Raw genomic sequence first — 27,040 nt, forward strand, 5'->3', positions numbered from 1 at the left:
GCAAAAAGGACTGGGTTTTAGTTTATCTTTACAATGGGATGAAATCAACTTAGAGTTAAACCACCATAATATTTCTACTGTTTATTGACCCTTTCAACTATAACAGAAGACAGTTCCAGTTTTCCTTTTTTTTAAATGCCTTTTACAAACGAATTGTGTGCAAACATTATTCATAGTAGTGTTGAGTTACAAAGGAGTTAATTAGCTATGAAATGCATTACTCTGGTGTGATTTAATTGAAATTACCATTTTTAGTCTTAAAGCAATCTATGGTTAAAGTAATATACTGCAGCTAGTGCACAGGGTCAAGAGCCAGAAAATAGGAGGTCAAGGCAAACACTATTCTTAACACATGGTTGTATGTGTGTGTCTTTGTGTGTAAGAAGTCGTGCTGGGACTGTAGGAACAGAATTGGCAAAAAAAGGCACAAAAAATGTGTGTGTAAGATGAAGTGTTAAGTGAGATTTTCCTGGCTTTTTTCAAGCCAAACAAAGATGTGGATCTGTTCAAGGTTAAAGCTGTTTGTGACTAAACCAATGAATGCGAAATCTTTTGAAAAAGCTGAAATGTGCAATTGCCTACTTTTTGGAAGGACAGGCAAGATGGGGAGTACAGTTCCCTGAAGGGGGCTGCAGTAACATGCTGCCCTCCAGTAGTGCAAAGGGTAAGAGAGGGAGAGAGTCCTCAGAGACTCAGTCCTCTTGCACATGCAGGGCCCTGAAAAATCCACATTGCCTCTTTGCTCTGTACAGAGAGTAATTTTCTGCCTTCTTGGAAATTCTGGTTGAAGCCACTGAAGAACTGATTTCAGTGGGATTTGGAATATACATTTCTATCACACCTAAAAAGTCACTTTTTATTGAAGATTTCTGCCTGGCCATGTGATTTCTAGGAGGTGGGGCTTGAAGAAAAGAGAGTGCTGTGGTTAAATCACGAGGGCAGGACCATTCTCAAATCTGACTTCTTAGGGTAGTTCTTTAGGGCACTTACAGGAAGACTTTCTGGACATAATTTCAGTAGGGAAATTTTTCTAAAGCAAAGCCTACCGTTTATAATTTCTATTAAAGTCAGATATGTTTTGTTTAAACATACTTTGCTATTAAGATAAAAAACTTACAAGATGTTTTCAACAATCTGATCTAATATGTACTTTGGGAGGGTGTTAATTGTTAGTTACTTTGATTATAAAGATGACAACGTGCTCCATAATCTCCTCACAGTTTGAAGAGATATTGGAGAGCTCTCATTGTGCTTTACCAATGGGACTTAATACTGAGGAACTTCTAAACACCAAGTTTTTCTGCTCCAGCTCTCTGGGCTCCTGTGAGGCTCTTCATGCTGTGTGGCTGCCTGCAGATACAGTGCTTAAAAACTGCAGCTCCAGCTACTTTGCACCACCGCCAAGGATGCAGCAGGGCTGCGGCGCTGGTCATGCCCACGTGGGGCAGCCGCATGAACACTCCTGGCTGGGGACCGCGCTGGGCAACTGTGCCCAGCCCATCCATGGGCAAGGAGCGGCCCCCAAGAGGGAACTGCAGACCAGGCTCATCTACACTGCAATTTCAGTCCACAGCAAAGTTTCACAGCTGCGGATAGGGGTGGGAACAGTAACGGGCCATAAAGTTCCATGGCAGGAACCCAAGTATCAGTAAAGCTCTACTCACAGATGAATCAAGTACTAGTGAGAACGGGGGAGGGGCTGTTATAGAGCCAAGGCGGCCTTTTCAGTTTCATTCATATTTGGTGGTTTTGCTAGATGCATATCCACACATATTTTTGCCCTATGAAGTCTCCAACTAGCATCCAAAGCTCTCTGTCAAAAACTCCCATTGATGTCCACAGGAATTTCACATGCAGAGAACTGTCAGGGCTAAGCCTGAATTCTGTTTTTTTAGATCTATTTATGCTATGTATTTGTTGTTTTTTGAGAATGTACATGATAGAAACACTGCTTACAAAAAATATATCTTCTTTTCTTTAGAAAGATTTAGTTCTGATAAATAACAAATTAGGTTTACAGATCTGAAATTGGCATATCTTGATAACTACAATCTACTAGACTGAAAAAAGTTGGAATCCCAGTGAAGGAATGAACTGGGATCAAAACCAAAATGGCCACATTTGCATGAAGGGTATGTTAGAACACAGTTAATGCTGAAACAAAACATACTCTTGTGATCTGTGATGGCAGCACACTACCTTGGTAAGTGTAGGCATAGACTTTCAGTATATAAATAAAATATGAAAATGCTCCATTACTGAATCAAAGTATCAGAAGTGCTCTATTTGCTCAACTCTAGAGAATAAAAAGTTATAACATCACAGAAACAAAAATATGACATAACATGCGGTCACGATAGCAAGCACAGGAAAGAAAAATATTGAGAAAATATGCTCATATGCATATTATGCAAATATATTTTACATTAACATACAATGTTATAAGAGTGTTAAATAATATAATGCATGTTTAAAAAAGGCTACAGCTAGATGATTTCATGTTGAAGTAACAAATAACCTGAGACATCTTCTATGCTTTCACTGGAATAACAATCTTTAAATCTACAGCAGATGTAGAACACATTGACAGTAGTTGAATTCTCAGCTAAATTATACTAAAAATGTGCTGTTCTCTTTCAAAATGACATGGCAACTGGAACCAGTCCAAGGGAAGGAAAATGTGCTGTACATTTACAGTACTTACAAAAGATTCATGTCACTGTTGATGGACACTTAAAATGCTTGTTTGAAATATTATAAACCTGTATATGTCTCCAAAGACCTACAACACTCCCATGATCAGCTTGCTTACTGCAGAAGAGAAAGCAAGAGATCATTAAAAAGTATGCCCATCCAGGACTGGGAAAAGATGTATTATGACATATATAAACCCAGGAAATTTTAGCAAAGAAAAATAAATTTGGCTTGATGAAATGGTAGTTGATGGATCTGCAATATAAATAACTTATTTTAAACTTACCAGTGTAACTCTACTGCTTTATGATTAGTGTGTATGGCAGCATTTACAAAGGATGTTACTAAATACTGACTTTATACATGATTACAGCTGTTCAAAAACCTCTGTGACAATCAAAGTTTTGTAGTGATAATATACAACACTCACTTTCTCAAGGCTTGCTGCTTTGACAACACTTGCCTTTCAATTTAAAAAGTTCCTCTGAAGTGCATTTTATGTTAAAGTGTCCATAACCTCAGAACGAATGTGTTCATGTGTGTGTGCATACATATACTTTTGCTTTGCAGTATGTGCTTTAAAGTACACACAGTTCTTTGCTACATGTATTCACACATACATGAGTATGGTCTACATAGTAAAAGTTCATATATATATTTTTTAATATATAAATATATATATAAATATATATATAAACTCTGCAGGCAAGTAGTACTTCACTTGTTATAGTTGAAGTCCTTTAAAAAAACTAAGTCACTCAGTTAACATAATATAGCCAGTAAATTAAGTTGAAAAGAGAAAATGTGAATGGAAACACCATTCTTGACCATCTGTCGATGGCATTGACATCCGTTAGATCGGGGATTTTTATTTTCAGTTGTGAAGACCTTCTTCGTAAATGGCCCCTCTTGCTGTGGGAGCCTGGTCTTTCTGACGAACGCCTGCCAAGGCTTTCACGATGTGAGCTTTGTTTTCTGTACTGGATTCCTGAGTTGTCAAAGGATATAGTTGAATTTCGGGCTTCTGTAACGCTGGTGGTGACCTCGTTGCTTGCCACCTCGTTGTGAATTTCAAGCGATGTTAGCAGAATATTTCCATGAGTGTCCACCTTGGGGGAAAAAATAGAAACATAAATTCTTTCAAAAGACTTGACATCGATAAGCAGAATGTAGGTGTATGTAAATCTCCAAATCCATACATATCTAAAAAAATAATGGAATTATTTTTAAGCATGTGACAATCTTAAAAAAGAACAATCTTAAAAAAGAAATGGCACTATTCAGCTGCCTAAAATTAGGCAAGCACTTAAAATATTTTTACAAACAGGGTTATCATCATACTACTGAACACCCAGTACAAAACCATACTTGGCAAACTCCATCATTTTGTTCTTCCTCTGAACCAGCCATATTTTAAAGGATGATGTAGGTTCAGTGAAACCTCTGCATTGCTGGCAATGGAGGGAGACAGTAAGGGATGGATCCTCTCTCTGCTACAGTAGGAAATTAAATTAAACTGGCTAGCTTTTCTTTTTCCCTAACTGTGATCTAAAATAACGTTAAAAAAAAAACTGCTTGTAAAGTTTGCTAAAATCTCAGGAATGTTTATGATGTGCTGAACTCTGCATTTTACAATCACAGAGCTTATTTACAACTTCTCTCCTGAAGTCTTCCTTCCAAAGTCATTTGCAGAGTTTTCCAATCATGGCAATTTTTAACTGCAGGGATTTTCTGTCTTGAGTCACTGATCTTAAAAACCAATGAACTTAGGGCATAGAAAAAAAGCAGCTGATTTGAGGACCTAGGAGGGACTCTTCCCTTTCACCACCCTATTCCAGAGGCGGTGACCAGTGTTTAGCACAAAGTATATTTATCATGCTAACAAAGTTTTGTTGAGAGAAACTTGACAGCAATTTCTACATAGATCTTTTGGTTAAGTATTAATAATACTTTGCTTAATTTAATAGCAACTGCAACTACAGCAAGGTCAATGTTTGTGCTAGCAGCAACCCATACTCAATCAAGGACTAGGCATCACCCTGATAGACAAAAAACCGGGTCCCTGGTCAGCCATATGACAGAGAGCTCCATACAAAAATCATCAAAACCCCATATAAATTTCCAAGTACAGAGCAGTGTGATGCTATTTTCAGTAATAAAGAAAAAGGTCCTGATCATTTAGAATCTTAAAATCTGGGCCAGACTCTCCAGTCCTCCTGAGTGGCAAAAGAGGAGCAGCACAGAGTTGCATATGGCTCCTTTAGTCCAGAAACCTTAAGAGTTCCCATGAATGGTACTGAGGACAAGTTCTAAGCAGAACTGTCTGAGTCAGTATCCGGTAGTTTCATTGGTGGGGCAGCAAAACTGCCATGCCCCAGACCCTACATGCTGAAGGATGTGCAGTCAATACAGGTAATGCAGGGATCAGCTCTAAATTTTCTGCCAGTTTTGGGGCAAGGAAAATCATGGCTGAAGGTAAAAAAAATGCCCTGTGCTGGTTATTTTCAGACAGTTAACACACGTGTGACTTTGTTCAAGAGAAGTTAGTTCTCCATGTCAGAAATAGATAGTGAATCATGGAATACAGGATAATTTCCAGTTTTACATATGCAATTTATTCATCCATAATTCATTGCACAATCAATACATTTGCTAACCTGACACATGATCTAGCTGTGTGAACTGCGTAGCAGTTGAACATCTCATTCTAGAAGCATCAGTTTAAAAGTGGTTGTAAAAACAGACTTTTGTCACAGCCTTCTGAAGTTTGCACAGTCATCTGATACCATGTCCTTTGCAAGCTCTGTGTGATAGATTAAAAGTATGCACAGCTATGTGTCTGTCCATATGCATTTAACTTTCTTATTTCATATTAAAATTTTGTGAAATGGATATTTCTTTAATCAATTATTGGTGCTTCAGTTTATCTCTTCTCAGAAAAGACAATTATGATAGTATATCAGTAATGCTTTGCCAAGGTTGCTTGCAAATGGAAAAAAATAAAAAATTCTAGGAATGATATACAGGCAAGTAGGAAAAAAAATCCTAAGGGATCTAAAAAATCCTGCTGCTGTAGGCAATGGCACATCATGCTGATGAGTGTCTATAAATAAAAATAAACAAGATGAACAACAACAAAAAAAAGTTGTGGAAAAGCCTCAGTGATGATTAAGAATAATTTATTTTCTCCATGGCAGAAACTGTTTGGATACAAAAGTAAGATCTTGAGGTTTGCGAAAAGGAATTATGCTGTTGAGCAGTCTCTCTAACCAGGGAATAAACACAAGTGTAAAATATAGTCATGGATATCATCACTACTTATAGTGGTCTCTGAAAAGAAGTGATTCAGTTTCTTCCATTCTCTTATTTTTTTTTTTTCCCACTAAGAGTACAAATTATGATCAGGATTTTTTTTTTATGCAATGCACAAAATATCTCAACAACCTGCTTTTTCTTTGTGAAGCTTAAAACTAAATCTCTCATCCAGACCCCCATGGCATCAAATGTCTTCTTTCCCATCTCCTCATAGGCTTTGAGAAACCTCCTTCAGCCTATTAAAAATATCATAGCAGAGACCCTTTTGGTGGGCCTCACCCCTAGAGCCATGCCATCCCCTTGCAGGTCTCTACTCCTTTTCCTTCCACCACCACAGATGTCGACTCCTCTTTCCCTCAGGATTTCCTGATCTCTCCTGATTCTGTCTGCCACCTACATATACACAGACATCAGCACATCCTGGGCACTTTGTCCTTCTGCACTGAGCCCAGGCTGTTGTGAGCTGCCCGCTGAAAGCTTGTATTACGGAGGGTACACCTATGCATTCAGGCTTCTCTTTATCAAAGAATTAATTTAATTCCGGTTATTTCCTTGCATGGCATAGCCTTCTTCACCTCATCTGCCAACTTCACATGCCACTTTAACATGGCTTCTGCCTTTGACGTGCCAACTTTTCATTGTTTGTCACTGCATGTAGAAATCAAACCAGAAAGGCAGTCAAGAAAGTTGCAACTTTTGTGTAAATTCTTTTTCTGAAGATACCAGTATCTCCTATGAAGCTACATGACAGTATATATTTTTCGAAAATGTCAAATGAAACATATTTGGAAACATACTTTTGAAATTCATCTCTTTGCTAATGGAGCAACAGACTGGCATGTCAGATATGAGGAAAGAGCAGATGGAGAGAAGAAGAGGTCTGCAGAAGCTAAATCAACCCCTGGTCCACAGATACTCTTGAGATTTACTCTCTCAAATTGATTACTTCAGAGGTTTTGAATAAACTACCTAAGCTCTTGACAACATTAGAGCACTATATGTTAATACTTTGTGACAATCTTAAGGTGATGCCTTAAAGTATGAATACTTAATGCATGCAGCATGTTAAAAAGTATTTGCACATAAACATGACTTTGGAACCATTTAAGCAATGATTTAAATTATTTTGACAAAGGTACACAAGCTCTCTCAATGAATAAAGAAGCAAACCAATTATGGCAGGGTATCCTGTGCAAGTCACCTCATGTTTGCCTGAATATACAGGGAAGGCAAAATCCTCCATGAGTGAACATGAGTGTTGCTCAGTGGCTCCAGGGAAAATGTTACCCCAGGTATACATTAAGAAAAGTAGCTGACTGGATTACAGACAATTATGGCTACATATGACAAATAAGGCCAATGTCTTTGACAAAACTTTAGTTTTCTCCTTATGAGCCTTAGAATAGAATTTTATCGCCTGGCTCAAAAATGTCACTTTGTGCACTGAAAATTCTCTCCAAAATGCTAATACCGGGTTTTACTCTGTTTTACTCTCAAATGCTGTTATAAATCAGAGATGACACTGTGGATTTGGTCCATTTCCCCTCAATCCTTCCCACAGTTCGTTAACCAAAGTATTTCCCTTTTCTGACTTCTCTGCCAACCCTGTGCTTCCATGCTTTTTGCAGACTTCTTTCTCCCCGTTTTCTCACATCTCCTCTCCAACACAAGCAGGGGTTGGTTGTTTCCTTGGAGTGTTTCCCAGTAAACTCATCAAAACAGATGAAAACTTTAATTAATTCCCTGCTGAATCAGCATGGATACAAATATGCAAAACTACTGCTCTTATTTTAGAATAAATTTTTATCAAACTCCATTCCTCCCACCTCTGAGTAACCACAGCTCCAGCACCAGGGTGAAGTGACTGACTTGTACATAAGTGCATTTTGAGAAGCAGATTCACCTTTGAAGGTTCACCATTTCTGAACTATACATATTACAGTGAAAATTCAAATACTGCAGCAGCCTAATGTCATTACACAGAAATGACTCTGACTCACCTAACTGAAGCCAGAAGGAGAATTAAGACAATGTTCACAAAGAACTTGCTCCTTTGCTGTTGCAGGAACACCAGGTGGACTCAATCTGGATTGTATGTTCCAGGTTCAAAACTTCAATGCCCTATTATATTCGGGAAGTTCTAAATCTACTTCTAATTCTACCCAGGATCCAGGCTCATTTAGATATTAGCTATTCTAGTTTAAGAAACAAAATATATCAGCTGCTATTCAATACCTTTCTCCAATATTTTTTTAAAAAACTTCAACATTAAAGCCAGTTGAAAGCAGTTTACTAGGGCCAGAAAACTACCATAAGACTTGATTTATTATTACATAGAGTTCTGAATTGTTTCAAGTTAATTTAGTTCTCTGTTTAATATTCCCTAAATTTTAAGGAGGATGTTACAATGAAATCTCTTTTTCCTCGTAAGTCTTTCAAAGAAGCATTTTGCTCAAAAATAGGAAGCATTTTGTTCAAACCCCATAGGTATGTTTACTTGTTCATCAATCCCAAATTTTCAAATACCATGTAAACACTTCCCATCATGTGAAGCAATATAAATGCAAATAGGGGGTTTAAATAACATAATGAAAATCTCTGTCTCTGTAGTTAGTCTTGCATTATTTTACATCAAAATTAGTATTTAGGTACATACAGAATCACAGAATATTCTGAGTTGGAAGAGACCCAGAAGTATCATCTGGTCTGACTCCTGACCCTGCACAGCACCATCCCCAAGAGTCACACCATGTGCCCAAGAGCATTGTCCAAACACTCCTTGAACTCTGTCAGGCTGGTGCTGTGACCACTTCCCTGAGTAGCCTGTTCCAGTGCCCAACCATGTTAGACATCCAACCATGGATGTTAGAAGAACCTCTTTCTAACATCCAACCTGAACCTCCTCTGACACAGCTTCAGGCCATTCCCTTGAGTTCTGTTACTGGTCACCACAGAGATCAATGTCTGCCTCTTTCACCTTTACTTATGCATAAATGGCTTTCCAACATGTAGAAAAATATGCAATCAAGCCTTAAGTTTTATCTGTGCTTAAAGCTGAATACATAGACCATATTATGCCTTGAATATTTAAAAATAATTTAAAACTGCAGCCAAAACAAAAACTATAGCGTTGAGTGTTCTCCCGGAGTCTAAAAGTTGATATTTCTCTCACTGACATTTAAATATGTTTATATTAATTAATAAGCACAAAAAAATGGAAGAGGTAATTATGTTATATCAGCTTAGTAGATGAACCCAGGATACCCAGCAGAACTGGGAAGATGGAAAGACCTTGAAAAACAGGGAAAGTATGAAGAAGTGAACTAATTAGGAACTTCCATATTATTATCATCACTGTCAATCAAGTAATAATGAAGTTTTACAATTAACCTTGATGTATTTCAATGGAGGAAGAAAAGGAAACAAATGCATAGTCCTCCTTTGCCCTGTATTTCACATTGTCTGGATTATTGCACTCTCTGAGATGTCCTGTAAATTGCACATACAATCCTTCTTACTGTCTCAGGATTTGCACAATTCATACTTGATCAAAGCAGCTGCAAAACACAACTAGTACATGTATGAGTCTCTCAGTGCACAATTAATGTCCCCACCATGAGCTACAGGATGAGTGTTCTTCCCACAAGAACTATGCTTATCACCCTTGACAGATATATATCAAAATTGGGTACCTACTCATCACAGTGGTGATATAAAAATATCCCACAGTTCAAAAAAGCACAGAAAATGTATCAAGGAAAGATAAAGATACACCAGAGAATACTGCCAGTTTTGCTATTCCTGTACTTCCCAATTTACTGAGTGATAATTCTTCCACAGAAGTCAAGATATTAATTTTCACAATAAAATCCCACTTCTGAGAAAGGTTGCTACAAATAACAAAACTGCTAAGTAGATGTAAGTGGCCCGAGCCTCTATTCTCAGCAATGCCTGGTGGGAACCTGCTGCCTTGGCCAACAGCGGGGGTTGGAGCCAGGAATCTCCAGAGCTAAAAATACATGCAGACATTGCCTGATGAGAAGGGCCTTTTTATAAAGGGTTATGCATTATTCTTGTCAGAGGAAGTTCTTCCCACATGTCTGACAGCCATTAGGGGTTTGAATGAGCCTGTGTGATAGTCACCCTCATGATTGATACTCTGGGGCTGAACTTTGGGTCCCACCAAACTGAAAATGTAAACTGCCACAATTTGAAGCAAAACCCAATGTTTTCAGCAGGTGACTTTAATATATATCACATAAGCTCTGTGGATTGGCCCAGAAGGAGCAATGTCCAAAACACATACCCGCCATCTGATTATAGAAGCAGCCTCTACTACAAGGGTGAACAAGTGAGAACAGGATTGCCTTAAAGCTCTCTCATGCTGATTTAGCCATAAATTAGGCTGTATCTGAGCCTAATTTAGGAAAAAAACAAAACTTATGTAGCAAAACTGAAAGCTTTGAGGGCTACAAATGAAGCCTCAATCTGCCAATACAAACAGGATAAATGGAATTGATTCATAACAATGACAATCAATTTTTAAAGGAAACTTTAAAAGAAGAATCTTTTTTTAGAGACCATCTATTCTTTTCTGACAGTTTATCTACAATCAGAAGACTTTAATTTAGGCATCAATACCATAAGAGAAGAAATATTTTATGAAAAATAAAAATTAATTTCTTCTTTGATCCTAGAGCTTGCCCTCATATACGAAGCAGAGTGTCAAGGCTTTCAAAAGAGAATTTTCAGTTCCAAACTACTGTGTGTATGAAAATTAGTTATACACAAAAAAACCCCAGCATCCTATGTTTGTCTCAGTAACTATGGTGTACTGTGATAGGCTGGAACAATTCAGTGAAGAATACTATTTACAGTGCATTATCTGAAATAAAATGTGATGCAAAAGCAGTCAAAAGAAGAGACGGCTAAGTGTGAAATTTCCTTTGTAGTCAGCTGTTGATCCACAGATGAGTCACTCATAAAGGCTCACTCAGGTTTCATCTCATCACCAGCTCTGAATCTTCTGAAACCTTTTCCAGAGATTCAGTTTAGTCATACACGCTTCAGCCATCATGCCACTTTCAGCAGTGCTACACAGGAGAATACTGAATTCTTCTCTCCCCACTGCTTTTCTTTGTCACCTCTGCAACGTCAGGACACTGTCTGTGCCAATTCCATGCTGCAAGAGCTCTTCTTTCCCTTACACCTGGAGCTATTTGGATCACTGGGTTCAACACATGGACAGTGCTGGACAGCAAGTCATAATGGGAGCATTGAAGCCAACAGACAGCTCAGCAGCAGCAGCTGGTGGAGCCCTCCTCAACACAGCAATCCTTAGTGGTAGTGTATCAGGAATAACTCAGAGAGAAGTACCTAAAAGCCTGGCACTGGAGAGGCTCATCCATAGCAGTGCCAAAATGAGGGTGGCTTGTGCCAGTTTTAGCTTTTCAAACCCATAACCTCTGACGCAGAACAACACGAAAGTATTCATTATGAAAAGGAGTTACTGAGCATGAAGTTATCGCTCTGCAAAGCAATTATCAAATACAACACAAATATACCCACATCTGTGCATTTTGTAGCCTAGAACATTTTTTTAATTTAAACTCCCTAGCTCTACAGTCCAATAAGACTAAGAAAGCATGAAAAGCCCTTTTGCTACTGAAAGAGGAGTGTTTATAACCAAGCCTGGTAGCTTGCATTCCGGACTTCAGTTCTCTGATGTGTAAAAATAGACTACAATAGTAGTATCCATGCTGGTTCTACTTGTTTCCATGGGCTGAAACACTTCTGAGTGGAAATAACATGCCATTTTCCCTGCCTTCTCTTGTTCCCTTTGCCTGAAAGATAGTGTCTCAGCAGCACTGCTAGTCTTAGGAACCATAAAAGCAAAACTTGAACTGAGGGCCTGAGCACCAGGTAATGTGTTGAGCTTCCCCTTCTCTGCAACTGCTGCCTCCCAACACAAGAGACTGTCTACCACACCACAGCCCCTCCTGACTCTGGCTAGACCTGATACAGTAACAGCATTAAGTTGTTCTGTCACTACACCCACAAGTTACAGCATCTGATGTGGAAAATAAATTTATTAGTGTTTATTTATTTATTTGGTTCACTTTATTTTTTTGATCTCTTTTGTTTTGTTTTTCTAGCGCCCTGAGCTAGTATTCTTAATCAGTGACAGGGAGCTCATGCACATTGTTTATAAACAAGCAAATTCAATTACTAAAACAAAACAGCAACAGAGCAACCCAAAATAGTAGCCAGAAATAAACTAATAATAACGCCTTCTTCCAGTTTTATATTTAAACATTTTTCAGTCTCCTTTCCAGCACAGCAAATATTTGACAGTCATGAAATAGCAGTGATAAGTGTAAAGTGGGCTGCCTGCTTTTGGCATTCTCTCTTTCTTTAAAAATGTCACTCAGCCCCAAATCACATGAGATGAGAAGTATTTTCCAGGATTAGAAACCTTCTCTTTCTGAATGGAATTACACTCCATGGAAGACTGAAGCCTCAGCAAAACCACAAAACCAATAATTTCACTGAACTTGCACAAAGTAGTCTTCATGTGTGCCCCTGAGCCTCCTTTACTGTGCAGTACTGGGGTACACTGTGAGCCTCTCCCAGAACATCCAGCACCAGAGTCCCAACTCTAAAGCAACGGTTATTTCCATCAGATTCAATGATTTTCAAGAGCCACCAAAGGAGAGATTGGAAGTTAATCACTCTTTACTATCCCTGAAGTGGTCAGAACCAAGGCTGCAGAGCTTTCAGGTACTGTCTTCCATAGAAAGTATGCTAAAAATTCTAGCATGACTCCAATCCTGCTGAATCCATGGATATCTGTATAGCATGGGAAATGGTGGACATGAACCAGAAAACAGACATTTTCCTGCTTCAAGGCTGTGGTATCTTGAAGTCATGGAAAACTTTGTCCAAAGTAGATCTGTTAGATGTATTTTCCCTGTGATGCACATCTTGAAATCCAGGACCTCTTGCTTGTTCTGAACAATTCCCAATGCCTCGCATTTGCCAGTGTTTCTCAAATGAGAAATTAAAATATGGCATCCTACATCCAATGAATCTTCTATCTATTCTTGTTTTTTGTTTTGTTTCAAAGGAAGATTTCTGATTAGTTCCACCTAATGTTTCTGTCTGTTTCTGTTGCATGCTGGCATTGCTTCTCTAAAAGGCACTGAATCCAGAAACTGCAACAAAGCTCTGCTGAATTCCCCAGCTAAGGCTAGGGGACAAAATGTTTTCTACACAAAAAGGGGACATACCATACTATTTATCCTGTGTTATTTGAACACCTAATATATTCACAGTCAATATGAGTCTATATAATTCTACAATGCATACAGAGTTCTCTTTCACACCTGGGACTCCAAAGAACAAAGTAATACACTCTTCTTTAAACTCTGGTACACTGAATTTGTATCCTTGTTTGATAGAATCATAGAATCTCTTAGGTTAAGAAGTCCCCAAGGTCCAAGTTCATTTGTTAACCCAGCACCATGTTCACCACTGAAGCATGTCCCCATATTACACATCCACATGACTTTTGAACTCTTCCAGTGATGGTGATTCCATCACTTCCCTGGGCAGCCTGTTCCAATGCCTGACTTCCTTTTCTGTGAATAAATGTTTCCTAATATAGAATCTAATCCTTCCCTAGTGCAACTTGAGGCCACTTCCTCTCATCCTGTCACTTGCAACATGAGAGAAGAGACCAACCCCTGCCGCACTACAACCATGTCTCAAAATGTTGCATCTGCACATCTTTTAAATATCTCCAGGGATAGTGATTCAACCACTTCCCTGGGCAGCCTGTTCCAATGTTTGACAACCCTTGCTGTGAAGAAATTTTTCATTCATGCACAGTTGATATTAAACCAGCAGAAAAAGCAGAACAGTTCATGATATTTGCTTGGGATACTTCAGAAACAAAACAAAGGTTGTAAGTCAAAAGCCGGGAAAAATGTGGTATGAGCAGATCCAGGATATAAAAAGAGCATAAACTGAGTAAAAAAATATACATTTTCATTAGTTAAGGTACTTATGATTATTTTGAGAATGTAGATAAATTGATCTCAAGATAGAAGAACTGTCAGACAAAGGATAGTATTGGATCCATTCACTCATGTATTTGTACTCTTGTACTGAATTATGTAAATCATTTGAATGGATGAGATACACCAGATGGCTTCCAGCAGAAGAATTAAACCTTAGTGCATACATCTGCATTACCTGCTTGCAGTTAAAATCTTCTCCACGGCTTTCAATTTGGATACTCCTTTATTTCCCATCTGTATTTTTTTATTATTATGACTATTTATTTTTCCAGTAAAGAGAATTTGTTTGTCCTGATATCTTAGTTCTAAGTGGAGCTGCCAATTGTGCTGAGAATCTAGTTTCATAATACAGTGGACTAAAATGTGTTTATTGGTTCAGAATTGTTTCACATATATGAGTGCTGATAATTAGGTGTAGTTCTGCGTTACATTTACTATGGCAGACAAAATCATTAAGATAAACAAATATAGTTTGAAATTACTTTTATGATACTGGTTTTAATAAACAGGTAGTAGTTTTGTCACTGTGAACCCAGGTCTAATTTATAGCTGATAGGAAAAAACCCCAACAGTCTTACTCAACAGAACTGAATGAAAAAGCCTCACTGGGAGCATTTTATTAAAAAAAGAAAGTGTTCTATTCAAAATTACATGGCTTCTTAATGTCAGGTACTGCTGAATACAGTGAGTTTTTCTTCCAAAGATTAAAAAAGGAGGCATTCACCAGATAAAGTAATACTCCATGCAAGGAAATAGGCTGGAGCATAATCAGCACAGACCTTGCCAATACCATGCTTCAGAAATCAATCTGAAAATTTCTCTAGGACTTACTTACATTTTCTTGCTGGTCTTAAACAGCAGCAGATGACAATGCCACACACAGCATTGAACTATGCTGGCCAATTAATTAGCATGGCAGAATTAATCCTTGTTTTGTTCTTTCCCATGGTAAGTGCATCTCCTCTAAGTGAAGTGAGGAAAGGTGTGCTCAGATCCTGGATTCGCTTACATAGGAAATGTACACAGATACTTAAAATCACAGTTAGATTATATGTGATTTAGACAAATAAATGCATTTGTAGAACTGAGCCTTTATTTTCAAGCTAGCTTCCCTCCCACTGTCTTCTTCTTAAACTTACTTGTCATACAGATCATACTTACACATCTGCATGCCTACATATATTCTTCTACGTTGGTTCTTGAAAATGAAAGTGGCCAAGTTTGTCCACAAAAAGATGTGGTTAGTTGTCACCAGAAGGTGATGTTTTTACGCCAATATTTTTGGGGTTTTTTATACCGATAGTCTTTGCAAAGTAAAAATACAGAGAAGATATATAAATTAAAGAAACCTACCCGACTGCCTTCAAACCTTGAGCGATCGTTGTTTGCCTTTGTTGTTTTCTCTGCAAGTTTCTTCTGCCTTTGAGGGCCTTTTCCAAAAAAAATGTAGTTGACAAAGGCGTATTCAAGTAAGGCCAAGAAAACAAACACAAAGCAGCCCATGAGATACATGTCAATGGCTTTAACATATGGAATTTTAGGCAAAGTCTCTCGCAGGTGAGTGTTGATTGTTGTCATAGTCAGCACAGTTGTAATTCCTACACAAAGAAAAAAGATCACATATCTTACAACTCCAAGAATTCAATTTTATTTTCCTTCTTGGCAAAAACCCTGTCAGTGGGAAGAAGCTTAAAAATTTGTAAAAGATGTTTTGAGGGTGACATCACTACAAAAAAACCTGCAAAATTAAAAATTGATGCATTATTATTCTCTTACAATTATTTCCTTCCTATGAGAGGGGGAACAGCTAACAAGGGGGTCTGGCACCACTGCCAAAAGTTAACAGAGCTTCATGGAAGCCAGGGCAGCTCTACTGAAAATCTCTTCCATGGAGACCAAACTGATGTGCAACAAGAACAGTGTTCACACAGATGGTGAAAGACTTCTCCCACAGTTTTAACTTTCTAAGAGTTAGGCAGTTGGTTGATGTCAGTCCTATAAGGTCTCCCTGTAGTAGATGGGGAGAGACAGGTACCTTTCTAGAGCAGTTCATCCCATCTATTTTAGATACCTATTTCAGGAAAGGACAGTATATAAATGGAATTTGAGATGACTAATTTGGAGCAGTAGGCTAGTTACACAGAAACAAGTAAGGTGAGCAATGAGAGACAGACAGGTATGTGAATTTTTGGGAAGAAGAAGGAGGGAGAGCAGCATTTTTATAGCAACAAACTGGACACTAATAAAATATCTACAAAATATATCAACCTTATATCAAGGTATTTATCTAAGGATGGACTTAGCACCTGAAAATATATTACAGAGCACTGTTTTGAAAATCTGGAAAGGAAAGTAAATTTATTGTCAGTCTGCTTGAATTCACAATAAACTGCCAAGATCTGTATCTCTGCTGGAAATTCTATGGGAATTGCAAATCACAGGTTGCTGAAAACATTGATTTGTGGAATAAGTCTCATTTCAAGGCAAGTCATTCTATTAGGTCTCCTCCATTACTATTTACTTTGATTCCATAATTATACCGTCAGTTTATAAGTAGTCACTAAAATACAGGCAGAACAAAAATAAAGGATGAAATAAAATTGCTGCCATATAATAAAGCACAGCTTCTTTTAACTGAAGAGATAAAAATAAAGACAATGTAACTCAAAATCAAGCTGTTGGTGTCACTCCAGGGAACTGTATTAATACCCTATGAGATTGTGTAAGATATTTTTGATATTTAGTAGGTTAGTGTCATGTGGTTTTCAGTGCTTTTCCTCTAAACTGTGAAACAAGTGTGCATTGATGCCAGATGTCTGGTGACTCAGAAGATTAAGCACACTGAATAGAAAGGTGGCCATCACTAACCAAAGGGAAATACATTCCCTGGGAGATGCTGAAACCCTGTGGCCAGATGTCCTTCTGAAGCTCAATAATTTATTTTAAAGCACAGCTGGAGGAGAAGAAGCTGACACTCCCATAAGACAAAAAATAAAATAATCTTGTGATTGTAGTCCTTCACACAAATGAGGACTCTAAAGATTATTCTTCTCCTATTCAAAGGACTGAATTTGGGAACTCCTAGGGGTAACTAGCAAAAAGTTGAGAGAGCAGAATTGATAGAATTGAATATTGAGATCCAGCCCTATATCACTGTCTGTCTGCAGTGTCCATAGCACATAGTCTCTGGAACGAGCTGGCCTTTGCTCTGTACCTTGGCTTTGCTCTGGAGGCAACTATTTGGTTCAGTGCAGCAAGGGATCAGGCACAGGGGCAAAACATGGGAGTGGATGAATAGAATCAGGCTCTTGCAGAGAATACAGACTTCTTGCAGGGGTTGAGTAAAAGTTTGTGTCTCAAGAATTGCATAGGGAATGCTCCCCCAAACACTTGGGAAATCAGGTATACCTTCTCTGTACTGCACTTTTCAGAGCCAATCATATATGTCCAAAGGTGATATATTGCCTTTAAACTTTTATACCACTTCACATTAGGATGCCATGTAAGTTCACAGACACAACATAACTGGGAGCAGCTGTTGCCTCCCCCAGAGGCAGGAAGGCCCTACAGAGAGACCTCAACAAATTAGAGGACTGGATGGGCAATCACCAACCATGTGAAACTCAATAAGGGGAAGTGCTGAATTCTGCACCTGTCAATGTACAGACAGACTGGGGAACAAGAGGCTGGAGAGCAGTGCTGCAGAAAGTGCTGGGGGTCCTGGTGGATGGCAACCTGAACATGAGTCAGCAGTGCCCTGGCAGCCAGGATGGTTAACCCTGCCCTGGGGTGTATCAGGCACAACATGGCCAACTGTGCAAGGGAGGGGATTGTCCTGCTCTGCTCTGCACTGGGGCAGCCTCACCTTGAATATTGTGTGTAGTTTTGGGCACCACAATATAAAAAAGATATTGAACTACTAGAAAGTGTCCAATGGAGGGCAATGAGGATGGTGAATGGTTGTGAGGGAAAGCTGTATGACAAGCAAGTTAAGTCACTTGGTCTGTTCAGCCTGGAGACCTCATCATTGCAGTCTACAACTTCTTCATGAGGGGAAGAGGAGGGACAGTGACTGATCTCTTTTCTGTGGTGGCCAGTGACAGGAGGCAAGGGAATGGATGGCCTGAAGTTGTGTCAGGGAGGTTTAGATTAGATATTAGAAAAAGGCTGTTCACCCAAAGGGTGGTTGGGGACTGGCAGGCTCCCCAGGGCAGTGGTCACAGCACCATCCTGACAGAGTTCAAGGAATGTTTGGACAATCCTCTTGGGCATATGGTGTGACTCTTGGAGATAGTCCCATGCAGGGACAGGAGTTGGTCTCCCATGGGTCCCTTGTGAGACCTTCTAACTCACTATTTTCTGTGATTCTCTTATACCAGTTTAAGACTAATAAGAGGGAGTATTCAAAGGAACATAAGATTAGACCCGTGATACTAAACTTTATTACACAAACGCCATGGACATAATCATCAAGGCACTAATTGTTTTCTGAGAAGAAACTATTAGATGGATTTTTGTCCTCTCAAAAGGACTTTCTACCAATTGGAAATAGAACATCTGGTCTCCTGAGCTTGCCTTGTACTCACTGATTTTTGTTCTAATATTTGTCTTACAGTACTTGATGAACTTGTGCTACACAGAAATGGGCCACATGAGATAGTCTTTCTCCTTAAACAAGGAAAAATCTCATGAACCTGTAACAGAAGGGCATGGAATGTCACTGGGTATGGTAACTTCTGTCAAACCATCTGTTCTCTGCAGTCCTGGCCAGTATGTATCTAGATGCTGACAGTTGTGTTTGAAGTGCTGCCCTCACTTGGTCCACCTGGGTGGATCTCTGCTATCCAGTAGCTCATTTATGAACACATCAGAGATGTTTGGGCTCTATGCCTCACTTCCTATTAAGCTACTACTTAGCTTCAAGCTGCTTGCTAAACAAACACTGGCTGCTGAGAGGTAATGCCAAACTGTGTCATGCCCATATGCACCAGCTAATCCTCAGTATATGGAAAATTTACTGCACAGTGACTGCAGTTAATCTACCATATCTCCAGCTACCCAAATTCAGATGCTGGGGTAATATGTTGCACAAAGGTGGCTACCCTGCCTGCTTGGGTATGTGGGGCCTTGGGAGACATGGGGTAAGGAAAAAGGGAATCATAGGGACATGGGTTGGAGACTGTGTTTGCTGTGGTACATTACAGAAAAATAAATGAACTAGGAAGTTTGTTCCTGTTTTAAGAAAATAAGAGAATACAGCAGGAAGATAGTACAAACTTAGTGACAAGTTTTGGGTAGGAAGGTATGTGTAACTGAGAAGCACAGGGTTGAAGACAGGATTTGGGACAAGATGAGAGGCAGAAGTAGCTGTAAGGATTTATAGATCCATTTCATCCTCCTAAGCTAAAGCTATCCCTGAGTATGCTTCTGCTAAGGATGAAATATTTGCTGTGAGATGTTGTTATAGAATCTGTCTCGGTTCCAGTCAGGACAGGGTTAATTTTTGTAGTATCCAGGAGAAGGCATGGCTAGGACCTAGAGGTTATTCTATACCACCTCACATCATTGCCAAAGGTTGCAGGAAGGGAGTGTTTTTCTGGGAGGAAAGCTTCTTTTCAGGTTGGCGCAAGTGTGGCCGCCATTGAGTCACGAGTTCCACAATGAGTATTTTTGCCTGTAAATCACTCTCTGTTTTGTACAGTTTTGTTATTAGTATGTTGCTGATCCTGTTTATTTTCTTGTCTCATTGCTGTTTCCAATAAATTGTTCTTACCTCAGCCTGGGATCTTTTCCTTTTGTGCTTCCAATTCTCTCCAGCCACTTGCAGGGGGAAGGGGGATGGGGACAAGCAAGTGGCAGTGTGGTTTTAGTAGGAGCTCTGAATTGGAGAAAACCATTCCTAAACTGTGACAGAATCACAGAATGGTTTGGCTTGGAAGGGACCTTAAACACCATCTAAGTTCACTGCCATGCACAGGGACCTTCCACTAGATCAAGTTGCTCAAAGACATCTAACTTGGCCTTCAACACTCCAAGGGATGGGGAATCCAAACTTCTACGGGCAACCTACCTGTTCCAGTGCCTCACCACCCTCACAATCAAGAATCTCTTCTTAATCTAAATCTACCCTTTGACATTTTGAAGCCATTCCTCCTGTCCTGTCACTACATGTCCTCGTATGAAGTCCCTTTTCAGTTCTCCTGTAGGCCCCCTTTGGGTACTGGAAGGTGCCATAAGGTTACCACAGAGCCTTCTCTTCTTTAGACTAAACAAAACCAAGTATCTTGGCCCGCCTTGACAAGAGAGGTGCTCCAGCCCCTGATCCCCTTCATGGCCCTTCTCTGGACTCACTCACTTCACTCCAGAAGGTCCATGACCTTACATTTTGGACACCAAACCTGGATTCAGTATTCCATCTGGGGTGTCATGAGAGCAGAGTTGAGAAGACTCATCTCCCTCACCCTGCTGGCCACACTGATTTTGGTGCAACCCACACACAGTTGGCTTTCTGGACTGCAAGTGCCTATTGCTGGGTCGTGTTGAGTTCCTTGGCAACCAACACCCCAAGCCCTTCTCCTCAGGGCTGTTTCTCAATCCATTCTCTACCTATCCTGTACTTGCAATTGGGATTGCCTGACCCACATGCAGGATTTTGCACCTGGCCTTGTTGAACTTCATGATGTTCATCTCTCAAGCTTGTCAAGGTTCTTCTGGATGGCACTCCTTCCCTCCAAAGTGTCAACTGCATGATTTTCTAGTGACCTTCCTTTATTTAAAGGATACCTTGATCTGAAAAGTTCTTGGGCAGGAATCACATACCTGTGCCAAATCCAAGTTTTTCTGTCATGAGGTAAATGATACTTTAAGCTGTCATAAACATGCACTTAACATACCATGTACCTTGAGGGTTAGGTGGCCTGATGTGGTCCACAGCTGATGTGCCCCTGTGCACTGAATTAGCAATGGTTCTTGAAGTCTGTTCCTGCCAGTGTCAGTTAAAGCACCAGGACCTCAGGAGGAGGCTTGGAGCCACATTTATCCTCCCACACTGAGCTGGACTGAAGCCCATGCTCAAGTATCATTGTGGAGCTGGTCTCCTGGATGAATTTACTGACAACATTAACTTCGATGAGACCAAGTCTGGGACCTGTATGAGCAGCTCATGTCAGAGATTTGTAGCTACACTCTTGCATGCAGGGGAAAACATCACTTTTGAGGCAATCCTAGATGACATGATTTTGACGCAGATTGTTTTGGAATTTCAAAACACTGACATCACGTTGTAGTTTTTAACAACCTCTGAAGGCTACATTAAGTCTGACATTTTAATGTCCCACTCATTCTTAGCACATACCAAGGGCAACTCTTGCTGCTGATGCATCATAATTGATCCAGAATGACACCCATGATAAAATGGTAATCAGTATGGAGGGCATGTAGGTTTGAAGAATAAAGTAGCCAATATTTCTCTTCAACCTGAAGCTCAGTGAGAGTCTTGGATAGGCACCTGAGAAAAGAGGGAGGAAAACACCATTATTTATACCGAAGGAAAGACACTTGTAGATAGCTGCCTTCAGTTTCTGCAGAAACTAAAGCATGCACATTTTGTGGGGTAGTATGACATCTGCAGAACAGTAGGGATGACACCTTCACTGTATTACTCATTGGTATTAAAAGAAACCTTGGAGTGAATACAGTGATTGCCAAGTAATTTGTATTTGGGAAGAAAAGAGAGACAGTAAATTACTTTGGACTATTGAACAGATAGGTGAACACTGATTAGTTTTTAAAAACAAATGCTTAGGTCTCCAAGTAAAATGCTTATCCAAGTGCACAGTTTTCTGTGTAGAATTAATATGGAGAGAATAAGTAACGTGCATAGTTTTTCATTTACAATGAGGAGTTGTTCAAGAGATGAGACTTCTTAATTACATCTGAATTATAAGAAATGTGTGACCTCTGGCGTCAAAAATAAATTGTAATGAATTCCACTAAAGGAAAAGCCTTCAGACTACATCCTCTAACATTGATTACAGCTGGCCCAAATTTTTCTTCCGAACATATTTTAAACAAAAAAAAAAATTGAATTTTGTGTGTGTATATATATCATTCATGAACAGTTACAATTCTAAATATACTATAGATGAATATATTTAGAAATTTCAAATTGTTAAAAATAATTGTGACTTTTTTCACTGAATGCAAAGATGATTAAATCTGAGTACAGCTGTATAAGAAAAAGGTAGTCATTCACACATTAGCTGCATGATTTCAGTGTTCACACTACCAGTCTTAGATATACTTCTAACAGATCATCTAAAAGATCTAGTTAGTCAACATCCTAAAAAAATTCAGCACATACCAAGAACCCAACCAGATATTAGAATACTTCCCACCCATTCTAATGCAAATATGTAAAATATATGAAAGATTACAGCTAGAGAAAAATGAAAAACTAAAAACCTCTCTTTAAATTATATTCATATGTTTGCATGTGAGCTTAAGAAACTACATTTGCCCATGAAGACATGAATGATGGATTTCCAAAGAAAGAAAGGGAAAAGGAATAGAAAACTGCAGATTTCTCTTCATCACATTTCTGATAGTTTGTTACATTTTGAGTCATATGACAGAAAAAAGCCACACCATTTCCAGGCAGCAGGAGCATCAAGGTAATATCAAACTTCTGCAAATATCCTTAACTATTGTATCAAATGATCTCAGAACAACTATCATTGGGAAAATAAATATCTGGTAGGTGATTCTCGTTGCTGTGATTACTTCAGTCAGTAGTACTTTTTTCCAGAATGAAATGCCTTTTTGTTCCACACACCAATAGAAGTGTATTGGTGGAATCAGAAGAATTTATTTCATCCTGATCAGACCAAGGTTTTCTACTGTCTGAAGCAATTAACACAATTTTCAGCAAGCAAACATTTATACTTGCTTCACATCTTCATTTTCCAATGAACAATGTTTCATTTGAAAACACAAATTCTCTCATTGAAACCAGGCCTGCATTTTTGCAAAGCTTAACTTTTTCATTTGGATGCTTATGAAAATGTTCCTGTGGCCTTGTGTGTGCAGGCTATATAAATAAAACAGGAGACTGTAATGAAATATATAAACACTGCCATTGTGAAATACATTAAAAATGCAGCAGACCTGATCACCTTTCTGCAGTAAGAGTAGAGCATCACACAGAAATCTTTATAAAGCTCTGCTGAGAAAAATTATTTCATATAATACACCACCCACTCAAAGGATTCTCTATAAATGAGTATAAAACTTTCCAGATGTCCTGGCCAGGTCTGGATATCTGTGGAATATTATTGGTAGAGATGACAATTGAAAAAATCTCCCATAAAATACCGATTCTTTGATTAAATAATTTGAAGGATTAACTCAGGAAAGTTCAGTAGAACTGAATCACTAGGAAAATTTAGAGAAAGAAGAGAGAACTTCACTGGTGATAAAGCACAGAAAATGGTGTGGGTGAAAGAGGTGTGTATCAACAGGGGAGCGAATAATGTGTCACATATGTTAGTAATGTTCAGTAATGAAATCCCAAACTTGGAAACTGTGTAAGAAAGTGAACTTTAGACATTTATCTTGAATGCTTCACCTGTGACCATTATCCATTACCTCAACACCATTTCTGTTTAATTAGGTGAGGTAATTACTGAAACTAGTGAGGTCTGGCCTTAAAGGAGGACTCCCCAGAGAGCTGACCTCAAGGCCAGACACACCAACCAAAATTTGCTTCAAGCACCGGGTTCTCTGTCCTGAAGTTAGAACCCCAAGAATCATGTCTGGGGCCAGGGCTGTCAGTGCTTTCTGTCTTCCTGCTCTAGAGTTGGAGTTGACTGTAACAGAGAGATTCAGTTGCTAATCTGATGGTGCCCTGATCCTTTTGAGATGCCCTGTGACACCTCTGACACCAGCAAACAGCTGATGGACATGATATACCCCCTACATCTTTTTGATCAGCACGGGGATACTACGAAGACTGCTTTGTACCCTCTCAAATAGCAGCTGATTAAGCAACTCACTTGAGCTGCTTATACATGAGCTTGGTGTCTAAGCTCCAGTTCATCCAGTCAATCCAGCAAATGAAACTTAGAGAATTATCCACCACCTCCTAAAATGGACTCCTATAGGTTTACTGAATTTGTTTCCAGACTCCACCAACCGTATGAACTAGATTCTGACCAACTCAGACCAACTAGTTCAAATGTAGACACTGAAATTACATTCACCATAAATCAGAACAAGGTTATTCCAAACCCTGCAAGTCTCAGAGTAGTTTTGATGGTGTGAAGTCCCCAGGCAATCTAAACAAAAGTCTTGCTGGCATTACAGCTGCTTACTGCAGTTGACACGTAGAGTATAGACTTTGTTAGGGTCAGGTTGAAATTGAAACATGAACTGGTAGTCTCATTTTTTATCATACCACATAGCCAGGGTTCTCCTTTAGGTACCTCTCCCTGAGACTATAAGAGTTTAGACTACTTTCAAGTGAATTGCTTTTCTGTCTTCAAAAATTATCTATTGACTCTGTGTCCAGCCTGCTATCTCTGCTACAGTATCTCACCTCCAGCAAACAGGCCACAGGAGTCTGTGGATAAAAAAAATTAAAAGAAGGGCCCATCCTTATTTCCCGTAGTTAATTCCTTGTCTTTGTCTGAATGGCTAAAGCTCAGTGAAAAGGATGGGTCCTAACCTTCATGGAGCAAGGAATGTAAATCCAGATCTTTATTTATCTAAAAGGGATCCATTCTGTGGATTCTTTATTTAATATAAGTTGACTTCTCAGTAAGCTCAACAATTACACTGTTACTTATCTGATTATGATTTGTCAATTAAGGCTCAGTACATTTAGAGATTAATTACCAGGAAATTCTAGTTGTTAAAATTTTTGAGATGTTTTCCTTTTTACCTTGTTTTGCCTTGTTATCCTTCCTCCTATCTTATATAACATGTTGATGTATATAGGCTAATTTAAATACTATAGGAATAACAGAATTTTGCCAGAAGTATTTAAATCCAACAGTATTGTGAATGAAAGTATGAAAATAAATACTTAATCAATACTTCAGCTTCAAATATTCCTTTTTCACATATTTGGGCACTTGATAAAAAGAGATTACTTTTTTCTGTTCCAATTTCATTAAAAGCTAGCAAGCTGAAATATCTGGCTTCAAGGCTAAATTAGTCTCTTGCTGTTTTATCAAAGTATGAAACAAGATAACAGAGTTGGTCAGTTACAGAATTCTTATTTTAAGATGCTCTTCTGGGAAGGTTTTTTGGCTAATTGGAAATGTACTTTACGTACTGATCTTACAGAATACAGCAAATATTTCATTTTCAAATCTTTTGAGACTACCCTCCTCTTACCAACAGGTTGCTAATATGGCTTTGAGTGCTATATGACTTTGAAGCTTTTAGGTGGTGTTTTACATATCCCCATTCCTGTTCATTATCTAAGCATTCCCAGATAACAAACCTTTAGGAGGCAGATTCAGGTAACAGACAACACTACATTTGGGGTGTCTGAATGCAGATATTTGCACATGGGTGATGCATGAGCTGTTAGTGGAAACCATGGAGATACAGACTTAGAGCCAGCTGACTCTAAGGGTGTGATTTAAATGCTTATACTGAGGTGTCCAAGGCCATTTGAGATGTGATAGGCTAAAGAAGAGCAGAACAGAACACTACTTAAGTAATCAATACGGAAGTACTAGATGGTGAACACAGGACAGGGCTGTAAGATGCCAGAACAGCAGCCTAAATGCTAACCAGGATCTTTTACAGCAGCTCAAGAAGCAGCAGATTGTTATGTTTAGGCAACTGAACATTGTCTTAAAATATTCATTTGAGAAAACAGAGGTATTCAAGAGTTGAATAGCTCTTTAGGCTTCTCTGACAGCACTGACTGGATAGCACTTGACTGTAGGCTGAATTCAGTTACTGACACATGGGCATCCAGTGCCATTTAAATATCTTATGGTATCCTGCATGGCCTTCAGTTGGTGTTAAAGGGATAATCAAAACCAGGTATTTCTTCTTCATAGCATTTTAAAAATCATGAATAAAGGGAACACGGTATTGTACATGGCTTTGCAGATACTTTCTAGACACCTGAAGGTTTACCTAATTCACAATCAAGTGTTTTCTTTTTTTTCAAAATACATGACCATACTTGTTTCTCCACTAATCTCAGGTATGCCATTTTCTAGATTTTCACTCACACTTGCTTATTTTCTAGAACTCTCTTCTATTTCTCCATTATTGCCTTCCAGAGTGCTACCCTTAACCACAAATACCAAGCTTAAGCATTATCGATGTAAATCAAAATTCTTTTTATGATGAGATTTGTGGTTTTGTTTGTTTCTTTTCTTTTGCTCCCAAAAAAGATCTTATTGGCTCATGTCCAGTCTGAGATCAACAACAACCCCTATATTTCTACACACAGAACCCTGGCATAACCTGACATTCTCTAGCCTTAATTTGGATAGGAATAATTAGTTGCATGGATGCTGTATATTGAACTTGCCTGTACTGAATTTTATACTCTTTTTCAGACACATTTTGCTAATTCGGCATGACAATTTTTAACTTCCATTCTATACTTCAAGAGGCATGCAGTTCCTGAAGAATTCATGCAGCTCCACCCAGATTTCTGCCATCAGCAATGGGGGTTTTCCCATACTTATCATTGCTTCTCAGTAGTAACTATGGGAACAGATTTTTTCCCTTTGCCTAAGTTACACAAGATTATACAGCTCAGTTTCTCTTGAAGGATAGGAGAAATAACTAATCCAAAAGCTGTTTATGGCATGACTCTGAAGTCTTCTTTTAGTTTTATTCAATCAAAGCACACTAGGACTGAAATCTCTGAAATGTTCACTGAGATATTGCACTCAAAGAACTAATATCTCCCCCTG

General features: G+C 38.9%; 1 protein-coding gene across 2 annotated transcripts in view; it reads right to left on the bottom strand.

The window, feature by feature from the left end:
- Positions 1-3,452: 3,452 nt before the first annotated feature.
- GABRB3 (gamma-aminobutyric acid type A receptor subunit beta3) overlaps positions 3,453-27,040 on the bottom strand; it is a gene marked incomplete at both ends in the record, with an annotated part of 198,192 nt that continues 174,604 nt past the window's right edge. For both annotated transcript variants that reach the window (XM_083881827.1, XM_083881826.1), the window contains 3 exons: positions 3,453-3,803; positions 15,444-15,688; positions 21,445-21,597. In XM_083881827.1, the coding sequence (XP_083737953.1) occupies positions 3,453-3,803; positions 15,444-15,688; positions 21,445-21,597 (749 nt within the window). The remainder of the gene's footprint in view (positions 3,804-15,443; positions 15,689-21,444; positions 21,598-27,040) is intronic.

The sequence above is a fragment of the Zosterops lateralis genome, assembly GCF_965231275.1.
Source record: "Zosterops lateralis genome assembly, chromosome: 2".
NCBI classification, from domain to species: domain Eukaryota; kingdom Metazoa; phylum Chordata; class Aves; order Passeriformes; family Zosteropidae; genus Zosterops; species Zosterops lateralis.